This window comes from Erythrolamprus reginae, chromosome Z (genome assembly GCF_031021105.1).
Source record: "Erythrolamprus reginae isolate rEryReg1 chromosome Z, rEryReg1.hap1, whole genome shotgun sequence".
NCBI classification, from domain to species: Eukaryota; Metazoa; Chordata; class Lepidosauria; order Squamata; family Dipsadidae; genus Erythrolamprus; species Erythrolamprus reginae.
The window spans coordinates 77075817-77096445 of record NC_091963.1 but is presented as its reverse complement, the minus strand read 5'-3'; the positions used below and the strand labels follow the sequence as shown (position 1 = coordinate 77096445).

Below are 20629 nucleotides of genomic sequence, written 5' to 3'. Positions count from 1 at the left end.
ATGATGATCCGTCCAAAAATTTGGTCCTATTTCAATTTCTTCAATAAGTTTCCCAATTTCTTTGTCTGCCCAAATCATATCTATCCTTGACCAGGACTTCTGTGGTGGTGAGTAAAAGGTGTATTCTAACTCCTGAGGGTGTCTCTCCCTTCATATATCTGAAAGTCTATATTCTCTCACCATCTCAAGAAATTCAGCTGGTAAGGTTTTCCTCTCTTTAGGTTTTTTTTTAATTGTTTTGTAATCTTTTTGGATGTTATGTACCACATTATAATCTCCAATAATACATATATTTTTCCCTTCAATCTGTCTTACATGTTCTTCTAATTTTTTATAAAATTCTTTCTGATTTGAGTTTGTAGCATAAATTACTATTAAGACTATTTCTTTGGTTCCTATTCTGATCTGTACACTTAATATTCTTCCCTCCTTGTCTGCATAGATTTTTTCAGGTTGACGATTTTCCGTAATATATACGGCTATGCCCCTTTTTTTTGGATCTGTTAATGTTGTAAATAAGTTGCCTAATTTTTTATTTTCTAACAATTTGCGGTCTTGATTTCTTATATTTATTTATTATTTATTTATTATTTAGATTTGTATGCCACCCCTCTCCGAGGACTCGGGGCAGCTCACAGCAGAGAAAACAAATCATAAATAATCCGAGCAAGTTTAAAACATTTAAGATTTAAAATAAAACCCCATATACTAACCGACACACTCACAAGCATACCGTACACAATTTAAACATGCCCAGAGGGAGATGTCTTAATTCCCCCATGCCTGACGGCAAAGGTGAGTTTTAAGGAGTTTACGGAAGGCAGGAAGAGTAGGGGCAGTTCTAATCTCCGGGGGGAGTTGGTTCCAGAGAGCCGGTTCCGCCACAGAGAAGGCTCTTCCCCTGGGGCCCGCCAACCGACACTGTTTAGTTGACGGGACCCGGAGAAGGCCCACTCTGTGGGACCTAATCGGTCGCTGGGATTCGTGCGGCAGGAGGCGGTCTCGGAGGTATTCTGGTCCGATGCCATGAAGGGCTTTAAAGGTCATAACCAACACTTTGAATTGTGACCGGAAATTGATCGGCAGCCAATGCAGACTGCGGAGTGATGGTGAAACATGGGTATACCTAGGTAAGCCCATGACTGCTCTCGCAGCTGCATTCTGCACGATCTGAAGTTTCCGAACACTTTTCAGAGGTAGCCCCATGTAGAGAGCATTACAGTAGTCGAACCTCGAGGTGATGAGGGCATGAGTGACTGTGAGCAATGAGTCACGGTCCAGATAGGGCCGCAACTGGTGCACCAGGTGAACCTGGGCAAACGCCCCCCTCGCCACAGCTGAGAGATGGTTTTCTAATGTGAGCTGTGGATTGAGGAGGACGCCCAAGTTGCGGACCCTCTCTGAGGGGGGCAATGATTCCCCCCCCCCAGGGTGATGGACGGACAGATGGGATTGTCCTTGGGAGGCATAACCCACAGCCACTCCGTCTTATCCGGAACTTCTTGTAGGCATAATATATCTATGTTTTGTTTTAATAATTTGGTCATTGTCTGTTTTCTTTTTATAGGTGAGTTCAATCCGTTAATATTTACTGAAAATAGATTAAGTGTTTTTGCCATATTTTTTATCTTCCCTGTCTATCCCCTCCTTCTCCTCTCCTCCCGTCCCTCTTCTACTGTCGCTTTGCCACCGCTCTTGTTATGATTCTTTCCTCCTTTTGTATTTCCCCCCTTTCCTGTTCTCTTTCTGTCCCTTTTTCCTCTATTCCTTCTTGCCGAATCTGGTGTTCTGTATTTGAATTGTTGTCTCTTTCTTTTTCTAGGTGTTGTCTGATAAAATAATCGGCTTTTTCAAATGAATCGATTTTGATTTTCCTCCCATTCCAAGTTATTAAAAGTCCTTCCGGGATTAACCATCGAAATGGTATTTCCCTTCTCATAAGCTTAGCCGTTAAGTAATGATAGTCTCTCCTTTTTTCTCTTATCCTTTTGGGTATCTGTTTGAGAACAATTATTTCTTTCTCCTGGTAGATTATTTTCCCATTTCTTGTTGTTTTATATATTTCATCTCTTATAGATTTTTTTTGTAAATCATACATGAACTTCTCTCGGTAGTCTGTGGTTTTTAGCATAGTTTGTCTGAATTCTGTATGTCTCATCAATATGGTTTTTCACCTCCTCTATTTCAATTTGTGTATTTTCACGTATTAGTTCTGCTATTTTATTAAATAAGTCTTCATCTGCATTCTCCGGAATGTTTTGGAAGCGCAAGAATTGTGCAGACTTCTCCATCTCCAGTGTTGCAATCGAGGCCTCCAGCTCTTTATTGGCAGCTCTTAATCTTCCCTCTGCTTCTCCTATTTTGTCTTCCGTTTTTATTGTATCTGTTTCTAATTTTTTTTATTCTTTGTTCATGGTTAATAATAATTTCTTGTATAGTCTCCATTCGGGTCTCTAGACCTTCAATTTTGTCTGACATTTTTTCAAAGTTCTTATTTGTTTTATTTATTTATTTATTTATTATTTAGATTTGTATGCCGCCCCTCTCCGAAGACTCGGGGCGGCTCACAACAGAATAGAACAAATCATAAATAATCAGAAAACTTTAAAATTTATACAAGCTTTAAAAGAACCCCATAAACTAACAGACGCACACACAAACATACCATGCATAAATTAAACATGCCCGGGGGAGGTGTTTCAGTTCCCCCATGCCTGACGGCAGAGGTGGGTTTTAAGGAGTTTACGGAAGGCAGGGAGAGTAGGGGCAGTTCTAATCTCTGGGGGGAGTTGGTTCCAGAGAGTCGGTGCCGCCACAGAGAAGGCTCTTCCCCTGGGGCCCGCCAACCGACATTGTTTAGTTGACGGGACCCGGAGAAGGCCCACTCTGTGGGACCTAATTGGTCGCTGGGATTCGTGCGGCAGTAGGCGGTCTCGGAGATATTCTGGTCCAGTGCCATGAAGAGCTTTAAAGGTCATAACCAACACTTTGAATTGTGATCGGAAATTGATCGGCAGCCAATGCAGACTGCGGAGTGATGGTGAAACATGGGCATACCTGGGTAAGCCCATGACTGCTCTCGCAGCTGCATTCTGCACGATCTGAAGTTTCCGAACACTTTTCAAAGGTAGCCCCATGTAGAGAGCATTACAGTAGTCGAACCTCGAGGTGATGAGGGCATGAGTGACTGTGAGCAATGAGTCCCGGTCCAGATAGGGCCGCAACTGGTGCACCAGGCGAACCTGGGCAAACGCCCCCCTCGCCACAGCTGAGAGATGGTTTTCTAATGTGAGCTGTGGATCGAGGAGGACGCCCAAGTTGCGGACCCTCTCTGAGGGGGTCAATAATTCCCCCCCCAGGGTGATGGACGGACAGATGGGATTGTCCTTGGGAGGCAGAACCCACAGCCACTCCGTCTTATCCGGGTTGAGTTTGAGTCTGTTGACACCCATCCAGGCCCCAACAGCCTCCAGGCACCGGCACATCACTTCCACCGCTTCGTTGACTGGGCATGGGGTGGAGATGTAAAGCTGGGTATCATCGGCATATTGATGATACCTCACCCCATGTCCTTGGATGATCTCACCCAGCGGTTTCATGTAGATGTTAAATAGCAAGGGGGAGAGGACCGACCCCTGAGGCACCCCACTAGGGAGAGACCTCGGAGCCGACCTCTGACCCCCCACTAACACCGACTACGACCGGCCAGAGAGGTAGGAGGAGAACCACTGGAGCACAGTGCCTCCCACCCCCAGCCCCTCCAACCGGTGCAGAAGGATACCATGGTCGATGATATCGAAAGCCGCTGAGAGATCGAGGAGCACCAGGACAGAGGATAAACCCCTGTCCCGGGCCCGCCAGAGATCATCCATCAACGCGACCAAAGCGGTTTCCGTGCTGTAACCGGGCCTGAAACCCGACTGCTGGGGACCTAGATAATCAGCTTCTTCCAAGGACAGCTGGAGCTGGAGTGCCACCACCTTCTCGACAACCTTCCCCATAAAGGGAAGGTTGGAGACTGGACGATAGTTGTTAAATACGGCTGGGTCCAGGGAGGGCTTCTTGAGGAGGGGGCGCACAAGCGCTTCTTTATAGAGTGATGGAAAAACTCCCCTCCCCAAGGAAGCGTTGGTAATCTCCTGGGCCCAGCTCCGTGTCACCTCCCTGCTGGCCGAGACCAACCAGGAGGGACACGGATCCAGTAAGCAGGTGGCGGAACTCACAGCTCCAATGGCCTTGTCCACTTCATCAGGTGTCACCAGATCAAACTCTTCCCAGACAGGTGGACAAGTACGTGCCCCAATCACCTCGACTGACTCGTCGTCAGTCGACACTGTTTTACAATTGGAGTCGAGGTCGGCCCGGATTTGAGCGACTTTATCAGCGAAAAACGTGTTAAACTCCTCAGCACTACTCTGCAAGGGCTCCCCAACTCCCCCCTGGTTAAGAAGGGAGCGGGTCACCCTAAACAGAGCGGCCGGGCGGGATTCCGCTGATGCAATCAAGGCGGCATGGTACGCGCATCTTGCCGCCTTGAGCGCCACTTTGTAAGTCTTAATAAAAGCTCTTACAAGTGTTCGATCAGATTCAGACCTACTCTTCCTCCATCGCTTCTCTAGACGTCTCTTTTGGCGTTTCAACTCCCGGAGCTCCTCGTTGAACCATGGGGCTCTACGGGGTCTAGCGCCACGGAGAGGTCGCAAAGGCGCAATCCGGTCAAGAGCCTCCGCAGCAGCCGTATTCCAGGCCTCCGCAAGAGACTCCGCCGAACTGTGGACAAGTGCCTCTGGTATAACCCCAAGCGCCGTCTGAAAGCCCTCTGGGTCCATCAGGCGTCTGGGGCGGAACATCTTCATTGGTTCCGCCTCCCTGCGGGGAAGGATTGGAGCCAGGAAGTCGAGCCGTAGTAGGAAATGGTCTGACCAAGACAAAGGCAATAGTTCTAAGCCCCTTAATCTCAGACCATTATTCAATTGCTCGGAAAGGAATACCATGTCAGGTGCGTGCCCTCCCTCGTGAGTCGGACCCTGTACTACTTGAGTCAGGTCCATGGCTGTCATGGTGGCCATGAACTCCTGTGCCAACCCAGAGGTTTCGCCGAGCGACGGCAGATTGAAGTCCCCCAGGACAATAAGTCCGGGGAACTCCACCGCCAACCCGGCTACCTCCTCGAGTAGCACAGGCAGGGCTTTTGACACGCAGCTGGGAGGCAGGTACGTGAGAAATAAGCCCACCTGAACCCCTAAGTCCAACTTCAGCAAGAGAGACTCGCAACCCGCAATGAGTCTACGCAGGCAAAGGCTCTCCCTGGCTACAATAGCCACTCCCCCCCCCTTCCCTGGGGTCGAGGTTGATGCCATATCTGAAACCCGGCTGGGCAAATTTCAGAGAGAGGAACACCTCCCTCTGGGCCCAGCCAGGTTTCAGTAATACAAGCCAGTTTCTTCCTGGTTCTGTTTTATTGTTTCTTGGGTTGCTGAAGCAGATTCCTGGCTCCGTACCATGAATTCCTGGATTAGATTTAATGACGCCTGTATTGATTGGAGAGATGTTTTTTCCACTGTTGCCATTTCTATACTTGGTTTTGTATTAGCTATAGGAAAGGTTCTAGGTGTCGATTTCTTCTGGTATTTGGAAAAGTTCATTGACGTACTCAAAATTCTCTCTAGAAGTTCTCAAATTTTCCCTATATTTATCTTAAAATTGGTTTATAAATAGTATAATCAGCGATACTAGCTATTTGACGGAAGAATAATAATCAATCAATCAGACTTGTCACGTTAGTCACACTTATCAACTATTATCAACTATTATCAACCCCTAACCCCAACACTTCTCCCTTAGACTCTCCACGATTGACCTCACCAGGTTCCTGAGGCCAGTAAGGGGTGTACATAAGTTCACTGGTGTGCCTTTCGTCCCCTGTCCAATTGTCTTTCCTTTTTTTCACCTATCTTATATATTCTCTTCTTTTCATATATCCTCTCCACTAAGTTCACTTTCAGCCTCATTTATATTATCACATGTCTATTTTTCTTCCTATGTATTGGACAAATAAATAAATAAAATAAATTAATCAAAATAAATTAATCAATAATTAACAAATAAATTTATAATAAATACCAAATTTAAAATTTCTAATTATATATCTATATATATCTATCTATCTTAATTAATCAGTAAATATATCAGTAAATATAATCAATAATAGTTAATGACAATAAATAATTTACTTCAAAATTGTTTTTTCTTAATATGACTAAATTAATATATTATACACTATATAAATTGAAATTAGTTTAACAATTGTATTATATTCACTCTAATCACTATATAATTGATCAGTTACTACCTTACTATTTTACTATCTTAATCAAACAATTAATTTCCCCCAAGATCAACTCTCGGGGTGGGTGAAAATCAGATTATGATTAAACAGAAGTAAATATAAAAATAGGAAAAAACAGCTACCAATAGGGTGAGTAAGAAAAGGAAAGAGGAAAGAGGAAGAATAAGTGAAAGAAAGTAAAAGAAAGTAAAAAATGAAAACCAGAGAAAGGAGGAGGAGGGGAGGGGGGAAGAACAGGGGAAAGAAAGAGCAGAGATTCACAATTAAACAGCAGAAATTAGAATTAAATTATTAAACTACGTATAAGTACTTAAATTATCCAGATATGTTTAAAGTTAAAATTATTGATGTTAATTATAACTTGTAAATTATACGCTTGTAGCATTTCTGGGTTCTTATCAGTTGGTTTCTGGCGTTTAGCAATTCAGTCTATGTCTCTATACAGCAGTGGTAAGATCTCTGGATTACTATAAGTGTCAGTTTCAATCTCTAATGGTCTCCCCTGTGGAAAAGAGTGGCGTCTCCAGTCTTTCACTCTCCTCTCCCAAAACTTTCTCAATTTACCAAACCAAACCTTCAAGCTTTCATGATCTCCCACGATCTCCATCGTTCTGCCCACTAATTCCAGATCTCTCAGGTTTCACACAGGCAACTCAGCAAGTTCAGCAGATGTGTCGGGGATCTTTGTTCCTTCCCCGCTGGTTCCCCTTCTCTCCTCACTCCTTCGCTGTCGGTTCTCCTCGATCTTTCCTCCAGCCTCTGATCTCAATCTGCGATCTCCAATCTCCAACTTCCCGTCTCGATCTTCAATCTTAGTCAATCTCACGTCATCAATCCCCCAACCAACTGCCAAACTGTTCTCTGATCACCATGGGAAGGAATTGGCCTCAGCTATTACCTCCATAGGATCCGTCTTCACCAACCTTCCTTTGACCCCCAGTCACTTCCGCCCACCACCAACAACTTCCTTTTACTTCCCTGCACTTCGGAATGCTCCGCTCTCTTTGATCACCGATGTTTCACAATAGGGAGACTGCCTATTTTCTTCTTCCAACCTCTTTTCCCCTTTGATTTTCTCACGGGTAAGTCGGTTATAGTAGTCTAATAAGAACCGCTGCTACCGCTGCTCCTCCTTTTGCTTCCCTGATGTCAGCTCAGTGCGCCAAGCCTTTGGGCCGGAGTTAAAAACTCCAACTTTTTCCCCCACCCAAACACGGGGATTTCGCCACCCGGAGTGGGGGCTCGCGCCCCGCCCACTGTCGGACACTTCCCCTTACCCTAACTCTCCTCTCCAGGAAGAATTGTCTCCAATTATAGGTTTTTTGGCGAAAAATCTCGAGTGTAAGCCAGGAGCTACTAGCCTACACGTCGCTTCAGCTTGGCCCCACCCTGGACTCAGATCCCGCAGTGCCAGATGTGTCCCCCTGCTTAAGCCAGTATATGTCCGGACCCATCTGAAGTTTGCTAGAGAGCATTTGGATGATCCAGAAGAGTATTGGGAGAATGTCATATGGTCAGATGAAACCAAAGTAGAACTGTTTGGTAGAAAGACAACACTTTGTGTTTGGAGGAGAAAGAATGCTGAGTTACATCCAAAGAACACCATACCTACTGTGAAGCATGGGATTGGCAACATGCTTTGAGTCTGTTTCTCTGCAAAGGGACCAGGATGACTGATCCATGTACATGAAAAAATGAATGGGGCCATATATTGTGAGATTTTGAGTGCAAACCTCCTTCCATCAGCAAGGGCACTGAAGATGAAAGGTGGCTGGGTCTTTCAGCGTAACAATGATCCCAGGCACACCAACCTTGTGAAGACTTACAGAAAACGTTTGACCTCTGTCATTGCCAACAAAGGATATATAACAAAGTATTGAGATGAACTTTTGTTATTGTCCAAATACTTCTTTTCCAATATAATTTGCAAATAAAATTCATTAAAAATCAGACAATGTGATTTTCTGGATGTGTTTTCTCATGTTGTCTCTTATGGTTGAGATCTACTTATAATGTCAATTACAGGCCTCTCTCATCTTTTTAAGTGGGAGAACTTGCACGACTGGTGTCTGACTAAATACTTTAAATACTCCACCCCCTACTGTACTCACAAGGTAGAGTGGATGGAATAGAGTTTCTTGCTCTCCATGGGCAGAGCTCTGAGGAAAATCTTCTGATTTTCTGTCCTCTGATTTTCTAATTTCCTCATTGTTACTAGCTGGTAGGATCTGTCCCTCCACTGATTGAGAACTTCCTGGCGGCTCCAACGATTGTCTCCCAGCCTTTCAACAACCAAACGCTTCAGCCAGAGTGCAAGCAAACCTTCCTGTTTTCACACCTTTTTCCTTTTGCTAGCATTGGTTTCATGCTGCATTTCAAACAGGGAATTGCCCGAGGATTGCCGTCGCTGATTGGTGGCCGCCTTTTGCTCCCTGACATCAGCAGTAGTTAGGCAGGTTGTAAACGGCTTTTGCCAGCTGCTGGTCTCCCTGACGCATGCGCACAGAGCTTTTTTAGCATTTCAAGGCTATTTAGGCTTCAGAAATCTGGCTTTTTAGTTTGCTTGACTTCCGTTTTCTTGGTGGATGCCCAGAAAGCACCTGGGAGAGCTGCGGAGCAGCAGATTAAACCTGAATTGAGTTCCAGGACCGTAAGTGGATAATTGGCTTGACATTGCTCTGGATATTTTACTGCAATTTACGATATGGCAGAGGATAAGGAGCAGCCTTTAGGAGAGGAGACAGTTCAAGATTCCACTCCCTGTAAGTCAAAAGACTCATCCTCTAAGGCAGGGGTGGGCAATTAATTTTGCCATGGGGCCGCATGAGAAATTGGGATGGTTTTAGAGGGCCGGATTAATATAATTAACTCAGTTCTACCCAATACTGTATACTATTGGGTAGAACTGAGTTAATTATATTATAATTATAAATTATAATTATAAATATTATATATAATATATATTATATATTATATTATATTATATATATATTATATTAGAATTATAAATTAATTGCCTGCCCCTTCCTTCCTTCCTTCCTTCCTTCCTTCCTTCCTTCCTCCATTTTTTCCTTCCTTCTCCAAATGGAGAGAAGCTTCTGTCTCTCTGATTTTCTCTGCATTTTATTTCTGCTTTTGGGCAGTTCTTTATTTCTCTTTCCAAATATTCCTTTCAGCTGCCTTTCTTCAACTGACCTACATTGTCAGTTGAGAAAACATAGTGGAGGCTTTGCCTGAAAGTAGTTTTGGATTCCTCTTCTTCCTCCTCCTCTCTTTTTTTCCCTGAGAGGTGGGATGGGGGGTTTGCTTTAAATTTCTTGGAAAGGCCAATGAAACCAATGAACAATTAAAAAATGAGCATTTATTGGACTTTTGCAAAAGGGCATGGAAAGAGAATTTCTCCTTCCTTCCCTTCCTTCCTCCCTCCATTTCTCCTTCCATAAGAACATAAGAAGCCATGCTGAATCAGGCCAAAGCCCATCGAGTCTAGCATTCTGTATCACACAGTGACCCACCAATTGTCCATGGGGATCTTAAGCAGAAAGTGAAGGCAAGACCCTCCCTTTCCCTTGACCCCCAACAAGTGGTACTCAAGGGAATCCTACCTGCCTCAACCAACATAGAGGCAGCACTTGGACATTCGTTTCAATAACATAGAAACAAAAGTCTGACGGCAGAAAAAGACCCCATGGTCCATCTAGTCTGCCCTTATACTATTTTCTGTATTTTGTCTTAGGATGAATATATGTTTATCCCAGGCATGTTTAAATTCAGTTACTGTGGATTTATCTACCACGTCTGCTGGAAGTTTGTTCCAAACATCTACTACTCTTTCAGTAAAATAACATTTTCTCATGTTGCTTTTGATCTTTCCCCCAACTAACTTCAGATTGTGTCCCCTTGTTCTTTTGTTCACTTTCCTATTAAAAACACTTCCCTCCTGGACCTTATTTAACCCTTTAACATATTTAAATGTTTCGATCATGTCCCCCCTTTTCCTTCTGTCCTCCAGACTATACAGATTGAGTTCATTAAGTCTTTCCTGATAAGTTTTATGCTTAAGACCTTCCACCATTCTTGTAGCCCATCTTTGGACACGTTCAATTTTGTCAATATCTTTTTGTAGGTGAGATCTCCAGAATTGAACACAGTATTTCAAATGTGGTCTCACCAGCACTTTATATAGCGGGGTCATAATCTCCGTCTTCCTGCTTGTTATACCTCTAGCTCTGCAGCCACGCATCCTACTTGCTTTTCCTACTGCCTGACTGCACTGTTCACCCATTTTGAGACTGGCAGAAATCACTACCCCTAAATCCTTTTCTTCTGAAGTTTTTGCTAACATAGAACTGCCAATACAATACTCAGATTGAGGATTCCTTTTCCCCAAGTGCATTATTTTACATTTGGAAACATTAAACTGGGGTTTTCCATTGCTTTGACCATTTATCTAGTAAAGCTAAATCATTTACCATATTACAGACGCCTCCAGGAATATCAACCCTATTGCACACTTTAGAGTCATCGGCAAATAGGCAAGCCTTCCCTACCAAACCTTCCCCTATGTCACTCACAAACATATTAAAAAGAATAGGACCCAGAACAGACACTTGTGGCACACCGCTTGTAACCTGTCTCTGCTCAGAATACTCGTCATTAACAATAACTCTCTGATGTCTACGCTTCAGCCAGCTGCAAATCCATTGAACTATCCAGGGATTAAGTCCAATCTTCACTAATTTATCTATCAGCTCTTTATGTGGAACCGTATCAAAGGCTTTGCTGAAGTCCAGGTAGGCAATATCCACGGCACCACCTTGATCCAACACCTTTGTGACATAGTCAAAGAAATCAATGAGATTAGTCTGACATGATTTGCCTTCAGTAAAGCCATGCTGATTTGGGTCCAATAAGTTATTGTTTTTAGGTGCTGATTTATCCACTTTTTGAGTACAGTCTCCATCATTTTAACTACAACTGATGTCAAGCTAACTGGCCTGTAGTTACCAGCTTCTTCTCTACTGCCCTTCTTGTGGATAGGCACAACACTGGCCATTTTCCAATCCTCAGGAACATCTCCTGTTAACAGGGATTGGTTAAACAAATCAGTCGGGGGTAGCAATGACAGATCTGAGTTCTTTAAGAATTCTGGGGTGGATGCCATCTGGACCCATTGCCTTATTTATCTTTAATCATTCAAGTTCTGTACAGCTGGAAGCAATGCTATATCCCTCTATAGTATTATTTTGTAAGGTGTCTTTTGAGAAAACTGAACAAAACAGACCATCTATATGCTTGGCATCCATCTATATGCTTGGCATCCATGAATCTGTCTAATCCTGCCGTGAAGCTATCAAGGCTGATAGCTGTCACAACCTCTTCTGGAAGTGAATTCCATAAACCAACGACCCTCTGGGTGAAGAAATATTTCCCTTGATTTGTCCTCACTTTCTTACCTATGAGCTTTAGGGAGTGCCCCCTTGTCCTAGTATTGTGTGATACAGAAAAGAAGAGACCAAGGCGTTGTAAAATGGTATCATAAGGAAGGTGCTCCATTTCCTTTATCATTCTTGTTGCCCTTTTTTGCACCTTTTCCAGTTCCATTTTTTGCACCTTTTCCAGTTCCTTCCCTTCCAACCTCTGCGGGCCAGTCACAGACAGCGGGCAGGCCGCATCCAGTCTGCGGGCCACCCTTTGCCCAGGTCTGCTCTAAGGCCAAGTCTAAAACTTCTCAAACTTTGGTATCGATAAAGGAAGCTGAGAGAAGGATAAAAGCATTGGAAAAAATTATGGAGAAGGCTTAGAAACAGGCACTAGCATCGCCTTTTCCACAATTGCAGCCACCTGGACTTTGTCTCCTGCTCCAATAATGGTTCCTTCTCGACCTGTGGCTGCCTCCCTATTACCAAACCCAGAGCCTTCTGGGTCAGCTACACTTAAAGACTGGTCACCTGAATGCTCTGAGGCACCTCCTTTTTCCTTGCCTTCGGCTACATTGCCAATCATTGGCCAGGAAGATGGCAGCTTGGCCACCCAGGCCCCACCACAAGTACCTCAGAGATTGGCACCATCTGCAACCTTCATTCCAATTGCAGTAGGCCTACCTCACCAACGCATATTCACAAGGCATCGCCACTGGTATGTAGCAGCGCCCTCCAATTATGCCAGCAAGATCAGCACCCCAGGATGGGGGCCCTATCTCAACAGCCCACTATTCAGGTCAGGACCCCATAGGGCCTGAACCAGTGTCACAGGATAACGGCAATGGATTCAAGGATGATTTTCCTGAAGATGAAGAGACATCCACTGAACAATCTACCTTCACAGGATTGTTCAAGCCATCCTTGTTCAAGATACTCCTATATAAGGCAAAGATGACAGCCAAGTTGGGGGCATTCATTAAGCCATCAAAACCTTCTGTGGGCATAGACCCAACTGCGGGATTCTTCACAGAACCTGAGAAAGAATCGGATTTCATTCCATCTTCAAAGATCTTCATTGAAAATATCAAGTGCCCCCTGGGAGCATCCGGCAGCCACTCCAGGTCCATCATCCACTGAACGGAAGTTCTACAGGTTTGGACCAGATATTGAAGCACTGTTACAATTCCCATCAATAGACCAGCCTGTCACCAGTTTAGTATCTAATGCCTTAGTTCCTGTGAACATGGCTGAGGGCCTAAAACCAGATGATCGCAAGGTGGAGAATCTAATTCACAAATCTCACCAATCAGCTGCATGGGCCTTACATGCAGCATATGCGGACCCCTTCTTTAATTGCACTTCTATTGTGTGGCTTCGAGAAATGCAAACAAGGTTGGGTCCCAATGATGCCAGGCTCCAACAGGACCTTAACAAACTGCTAGCTGCAGCTGAATTCTCAGTGGATGCTATCTTGAAGTTGACGAAGTTCACTTTGCGGTCTATGGCAGCCACCATGACCTCACGCTGCTTGCTGTGGCTCAGGAATTGGCCAGCGGATTCCCGTTCTAAGTGGTGGCTTGCAGCAGTTCCCTTTGGGGGACCCAAACTATTCAGTGAGTCACTTGATGCAGTTTTAATTGAGGATAAGAACAAACACAAAGTCTTTTCCAAAGCTTACAGGCAAGCAGACAGGAGACAGACTCCATATTTCCGTAGACAGTCCTTTTGGCAAGATGCTTCCTCAGGCAATTCTCTTCCCCAGAACCAGAGGTTGTATAACCAGGGGACCTACTGACAGGATAGACTGGTGTTCCCAGGGAGACACAGGGGGCTACCATCAATACTCACAGCCCAGATGGTCTTTTCAGAGTGAGGCCTCCAAAGGTTTTTGCAAAAGCAAGTGACTCTATACCAGATATTCTAATCGGAGGCAAGTTACAGTACTTCCTCCTTCGGTGACAGTCAACTTCCACAGACAAGTGGGCTCTAAACACCATACAGTCGGGAGCAGATCCTAGCCTTTCTCCAAGTGGGGTTAGACAAAGGACTGGCACTTAATATGGCAGCCCTTTCAACCATCATCTGACTGGACAATTTCTGATCCCTATACCACCATCCATGCATATGGGACTTTCTGTGTTGGGCTACCTAAGACCACAAATCATTCATCGCTATCCTACTTGGGATCTGCTGCTTGTGCTACAAGCCTTAACAGGTCCTCCCATTGAACCAATGAGGTGAGTTTATCTTTCTTTCCTGTCCTTAAAGACGGCCTTCCTCATTGTGATTACCTCGGCCAGAAGGGTGTCAAAATTGCCAGCCTTCTCCGTCCAGCAAGACATCTGCATCTTCCACCAAGACAGAGTAGTGTTGCGGCTTGACCCAGCCTTTCTACCCAAGATCAATACACCTTATCGGTCACAAGAGATTGTTTTCCTGGACTTCTGTGCACAGGCATCTCATCCCCTTGAAATTCGCTGGCACAATTTGGATGTTTGACAAGCCTTAAAGCTTTACATTCGTCTAACTGAATCATTATGGATGTCTGATGCCTTGTTTGTCTCCTTCCTGCCTACGAGTCAAGGACAGTAGGTTTCGTCTCAAATCATCAGACACTGGACACGAGCCTATATTGCTGAGGCATATCGGTAACAGTCTTGGCCGGTTCCACGTGGAATCTCAGCACATTCCACGAGGAGTGCGGCCACCTCGATGGCGTGGGCCACGCAGGCTTCAGTAGAAGACATTTGCCAGGCAGCCATGTGGTCATCACCGTCTACCTTCATAAGGCACTACCATTTGGATTCTTTTGCCCCAGCGGAGGTAGCCTTCGACAGACGTGTCCTACAGCACGTCTGTGCTCCTGGTCACCTAATTCAGCCTTCTCCCTCCCTGTCTTCTTAGCTTGGGTATATCCCATGTTGGACTCTTCTTAGCAGCATGTTGGAGAAGTAATGTTGGACCTACATGAACGGTCTTCTCGATGCACTGTGTGGAGAGTCCAAACCCACCTGGCCATTGGGCCCAGGATCGCAGTTCACTGTTGTGGTTTTTATGGTTTTGGTTAATAAAGTTCTTTTGATATTTTTTTATCTACACCTCTGTTTAAAACTGAACCCTTTGGGCAGCTAGAGAGTGTTTCCTAATAGAATATTAAATATTTAAATTTTAAACTCAGTCCCTACCAAACAGACTGAAGTATGACCCACGTTGGACTCTCCACGCAGCGCATTGAGAAGACTGTTCAAGTAAGTCCATCAGTACTTCTCTCCAGGCATCCAGGGGTTGAGGAGTGATTGGAGAGCCCAGGACTCAGTTGGCTTGCTGTCAGAGTTCTGACTGATGCCGTAATTAAATCATGAGCCTCAAGCCAAGCTTAAAAAAAAAATCCAGTTATTTATCAGGAGCTTCATGTCGGCAAGTTCCAAATAAAGCCAACTTTGACCCCACATAATTTATATTCCAGCTCTGACCCTGTTTCGCCCTCTCCCCAAGGTGTGTCATAAGTCACATTTTCCAATGAAGCAATTTTACAGCTTGTAGAGACCCTTCCCTCCAGCCGCTGTGGGTAACTGTAGAAAAGACCTTGACAGAGATATGGCTAGAGTGTGCTTTTGTTTTGATTGGTTTTGATTTGATTTTGATATTATTGTTGTGAGCCGCCCTGAATCCTTAGAGAAGTGCGGCATATAAATCAAATAAATAAATAAATAAATTTGCCCATTCCCCTTGCTATGGCACCTTGAGGGCAGACCAGGGATGCTGTCCGAGTTGCCATTGTATTTTTGGGGAAACAGTATATGTGACATACCTCCATTTTTCCTCCAAGGGTTTATAAGCAGAATCAAATTCTCAGGGAAATATTTGTTCATTATTCGGTTCAGTTTGGGTATAGTTTTTTTTCGTAGGTTGGAGTTTGGCTAGAGTTGTCTCAAGATCCCTTACTTTTTTAAACTCTAGCAATTTACAAAGTTCACTTATTTATAATTTGGGTCTGTTTTGGCATAAGCACAAACATGGAACCTATGTTGCTTACCACAATAGTATCAGCCACCTGTTCTGTTCTGTTGTTTCCTTTTGCTGGTTCTTTTAGAGAGGTAAAAAAAAGTTTCTCTTTTTTTCCCTATCCATTCTTCTGCCTTTTTGTTTTTCTACCTTGTTATTTATTTAACTTGCTCATGTTTGTTTTATTTATTCTTTCCTCACTATATATTTTTCAAGTTTTTGAGCTGTAATTCCTCCCTACCTTATTATTTAAGATTTGCCTTATTTATTTGATTCATTCATCTTAGTCTTCTTTGATTTCTAGTGTTCCATTCTTGTCCTTAGTATTTGCCTATTTATTTATCTTTATTTTCTGTTTTGTATTTATTTTTATAGTCTACAAGTGTCTTCCTTCCCTGCCTGTTGGGACTTCAGTCTTAACATGTTGCTTTTACTTCATTTGCTCTCTGGTCTCTTGTTGTTATCTCTGCCAGCTCCGTTTTGTCTTTTGGTGCGTTTTGTCTTTCGGTGCTTGGGTCTTTTTGGCCTTATCTCTACTCTGATCAGCTCTAGCCTGTTGTTCAGCTTTCCGGTTGGCTCAGCTCTACTATCTAATCTATGCTCAGCCTGCCATTTAGCTCCACCATCTCTTTCCCCATTGCTCTCTGCACTACTCTGAGGCTCTATTTCGCTGTGCTCTCCTTGCTGCTGCTGGTTTTTCTCCCTGCTGCGCTGCCACTGCTTTTTGCTCTACAGCCATGACTCCCATTTGCTAGTCCTTTGTTCTGGGTACACTGCTTCCACCAGCAAACATGACTAGTCCTTTGTTCTGGGTACACTGCTTCCACCAGCAAACAAGCCTGCATGATCCTCAGCAAGCTTGCCTCGCTTTTCTCTCTCACTTGCTTTCCTCTTTGTTCTCTGCCCATTGTTGCGCTGCCTTTGGTCTGCTGGCCTCTCCGTCCCACCACTGATTTTCCTCCCTCCTCTGCAGCTTGCCCCGCTTACTCACAGCTGGTCAGTTTTGCTCCCCCAATTTGTAGAGAAGAGAAGGGGAATACTTTATTGGCCAAGTGCAATTGGACGTATAAGGAATTTATCTTTGGTGCATATGCTCTCAATGTACATCAAAGAAAAGATGTATTTCTCAAGAATCATGAGGTACAACATTTAATGATTGTCATGGGGTACAAATAAGCAATCAGGAAACAATATTAATATGGGCCTCCAGTCTCTTGGATAGGCCTCTCAGGTGCAGCTGAGTTTCTTTCTCTCCTAATTTCACCAATTTCCTTTCCTTTTCCTTTCTCCAATCTTTTTTCTTTTTCTATAACTTTTTTCCACCTCCTACCATTTTATCTTCATTTAATAGCAGCTTTTCTCCCCATGATGTAACAATGCTTTCTCCATTGCTGGCATCTTGTTTCTTCACCATCTAATGAAGCACTGTCCTAAAAGGATAACAATAGATTCTGTTAGATAAGAAATGAAGTTTCTGAATCAATGGATGTTTTGTTTTAGTTATGCAGTATAAAATCTTGGTTTTGAAGGGTAGAGTATACTTGTTTAAATTTTTTTAAAATAAAATCGGTTGCAAAATCAGATTGGAGTGTAGTGGAATCTTAGGTAACAGACAAACCACTGAAGCAAAAATTATCTAAGGTCTCACTCTAATTCATAAATACATCTGTCTTTCATTCCTCTTCTCTAATTAGTAGGTTGCTAAGGAAGGATATAATTTGCAAATAAAATTAGCCACACATGGCCCCTTCAAAAAAAAAAGTTTTTCTCTTTTTCGCTATTCTGTATTTCAAAAACTCATAGCACTTCTATGTTTATGTCCTTAAGTAAGGGCGATAATTTTTTTTATCTCCATTCCAATTATTCTGTTGTTGGTTTTATTTTTATTGTAGGTATCATTATATGATAGCTGTGATTTCATAAAAGGTAAAGATTCATAAGGGTGGAAATTGTGAAAAACCACTGATTAATTTGAGACATTAAATGACAGAAATAAAACTGTTTCACTTGGTTTGGTAATTGAAAAGTAAAATATTAAATTACCTGCTTTGGAAACAGTTTATCTTCTGTATTTGAGTGAAGGAATTCTGCATTCCTTCTTCAGCAGTAGTAGTAGAGGTGGCAGGAAGAGCAGTAGTATAATGGAGATGATGTCACGCAATTTCTTAATATTTTTTTTACTTTTGTTTTCTTTCCTCCCCACAAAAGGTAAGGTTGGGAAAATGGGACCAGAAGTGAAATAAATTATTTCTCCTGGTATTAGCATAGATGCACTTCTCCCCCACAAAATGAGTGGAAAAATCTGTGTGGCTTATAGAGCGAATGTTGCCGAAGCCCTGTCAGCCTCTGCCTCCCAGCAATCTGCCTTTTTGCAGCAAACAGCCTGATTTAACACAAGCAGCTGATTGGTGCTTGGATTGGCCTCCTGGAATACCGCCGATCAGCTGTTCTAGGCTGTAGAGATCACCACCACCTCCACATGCTCCATTTTTGGCCTCCCCGTGTTCTATTTTCAGCCTGTTCCAGGCGGCAGGGATTGCTGCTGAACGGTAGGAATCACTGCTAAATGGCAGCTGCTGTGGCAGCAATAGGCAGCGGTGTCAATCCCCGCTCCCTGGAACCCTGGATAGTCTGAAAATGTGGTGGCAGAGGCCAAAAATGGGTTGCATAGAGGGGGGGATGGGTGGCAGCAATCCCCACAGGCTGGAACATCTTATAGGCGGTATTCCAAAGGCTGATCCAACTGCCAATCAACTGCTCCTGCTAAATCAGGTTTTGCTGAAGCTGACCAGGAATTTTGCTGTTTGCTGCAAGGAGACAAATTGCTGGGAGGCAGGGGCAGATTTTCCCCGCCTCCCCAAAAGGTGCATCTTATGGTACGGAACATCTTATAATGCAAAAAATACAGTACATCACTTTTGGACTGCTTCTTACTTCTCTAATCTCATGCGTTTGATGAAGTGAGTTTTGATTAGTCATTATCCAGGTCAGGAGTTCCCAACCACTGTTCTGAAGAATGGTATCAGTATGCAGCATACCAGAAACTGGACTGCACAAACATTGGGAGGATGCAGGCAGCACACAAAGCCACCCCCTCTCTGGTCCGTGGAAAAGCTCTGCATGGAACCAGTCATTGGTACCCAAAAGGTTGGGGGTTGTGATCCAGGACACTAAGTAATTTACTGGAATTTTTTGTATATTATCTATTAGGAAGGAAATAATAAAATATTTATTAACAATATTTATTTATGCAATTGTTCTAAAGTGGTGGCATTAATCTCTTTTTATCTGACCTTTTCTTTCTTCCCAGAGTGCACAAGAATACAAACGACTAGCTGAATCTCTTTATCCTCATACATATAATCCTAAAATGAATTTGAATATTAGTGGTGTGGAAGATGACATATTGTCACAAAGGCTTGATACTGCTGGAAAAGAAGGGAAAGGAGACAAAGTATATTTTTTCTTTATTCTTCCATTCAGTTTGATAATATTAATTTGTATGTATAAATAACAGTAATGGTTTGCTTTCATTCGTATTAGTTCTAAAATAATACCAAACTTTAAGAACATTGCTTGTTATAATATAACAGAAATAATTAGAATATCATGATTAAAATATGTAACCTTTTTAAAAAGTTTAATATTTTATACTTTGTAATGCTTTGAATAGAGAACATTTTGGGTTAAAGCTCTATCTCATTGCTGTAGTGACATTTTATAACATTTTCCCCGTTCACGGAGTTGGAATAGTGTGCCTACATGTGACACATCTGGCCAGCAGGCCGCCAATTTGACACCTCTCCTCTATCCTAACTAGGATTGAGCAAATAAAATATTTCTAAATCCTGAACCTGGTAATGATATATTACTAGTCTATAAACAGATCTGTTTTTAAATTAGAAGTTATGTTTATACATAGAGAGACACATACATCCCCACTTTACTGTAGTTCTCTACAAAAAAAAATCAAACCATTCTATTTTTGTCCCCACAATGTAAAAAAGATGTTGAGACTCAAAAAAGTGCAGAGAAGCGCAATTAAATGGTTAGGGGACTGGAGGCTAAAACATATAAGGAATGGTTGCTGGAATTTAATATGTTTAGTTTGAAAAGAAAGACTGGGGTAACATGGTTGCAGTGGTTCTAACATTTTAGGGGCTGCCACAAAGAAAAGGGAGTCAAGCTATTCTCCAAAGCACCTGAGGGCAGTTCAAGAAGCAGTGGGTAGAAAGTTATCAAGGGAAGAAGCAACCTAGAAGAAATTTTCTGATAATTAGAACAATTAATCAATTTGACTGGCTGTGCCCACCCTGGCCTTGCCCACCCAGGCCCTTATCCTCCCTATGCAGGGGGTTGAATTAGAAAACCTCCAAGGTGCCTTCCAACTCTGTTATTCTATTCTATTCTACTTCAATGTTTCTGATGGCTATAGTGTTTTATTTGAGGTTTTTACCCATCTTTTTTTTAATGTAATTTTTTATACTGATTTGTTTTGTTATTTAATTATTTCAGAATAATTCACGGAATGATAATACAAAAAAAATTATTGATCAAATAAATGAGATTGAACAAAAGCAGCATGAACCAAAAGGAGGTAACATTTTGTGTATTTAGCTCCTATTACTAGGTACTACAATTTTTAATTGAGTTTTTAAAATTTTTAGAATGTGGAATGGGAAAAGTGTAATTTAAAAGGAGGTCTGTTATAGTTTTTAATAGAAGATCACAGGTGTATTTTTATTGTACAGTGGTATCTCGTGATACAAACCCCTCGTGATACGAACCCGGGGTTTGGAAATTTTTTGCCTCTTCTTACAAACTTTTTTCGGCTTATGAACCCACCGCAGAT

At 42.9% G+C, this 20629-nt stretch overlaps 2 protein-coding genes across 10 annotated transcripts in view; one reads left to right on the top strand and one right to left on the bottom strand.

The window, feature by feature from the left end:
* Positions 1–20629, top strand: part of TOPBP1 (DNA topoisomerase II binding protein 1) — a 217414-nt gene that overhangs the window by 113706 nt on the left and 83079 nt on the right. For all 9 annotated transcript variants that reach the window (XM_070730152.1, XM_070730148.1, XM_070730150.1 and 6 more), the window contains 2 exons: positions 19088–19231; positions 20293–20374. In XM_070730152.1, coding sequence (XP_070586253.1) covers positions 19088–19231; positions 20293–20374 — 226 coding nt within the window. The remainder of the gene's footprint in view (positions 1–19087; positions 19232–20292; positions 20375–20629) is intronic.
* The window catches only part of CDV3 (CDV3 homolog), a 103964-nt gene continuing 100245 nt past the window's right edge, over positions 16911–20629 (bottom strand). The window contains exon 5 of the mRNA XM_070730155.1: positions 16911–17207. Coding sequence (XP_070586256.1) covers positions 17192–17207 — 16 coding nt within the window. The 3' untranslated portion in view covers positions 16911–17191. The remainder of the gene's footprint in view (positions 17208–20629) is intronic.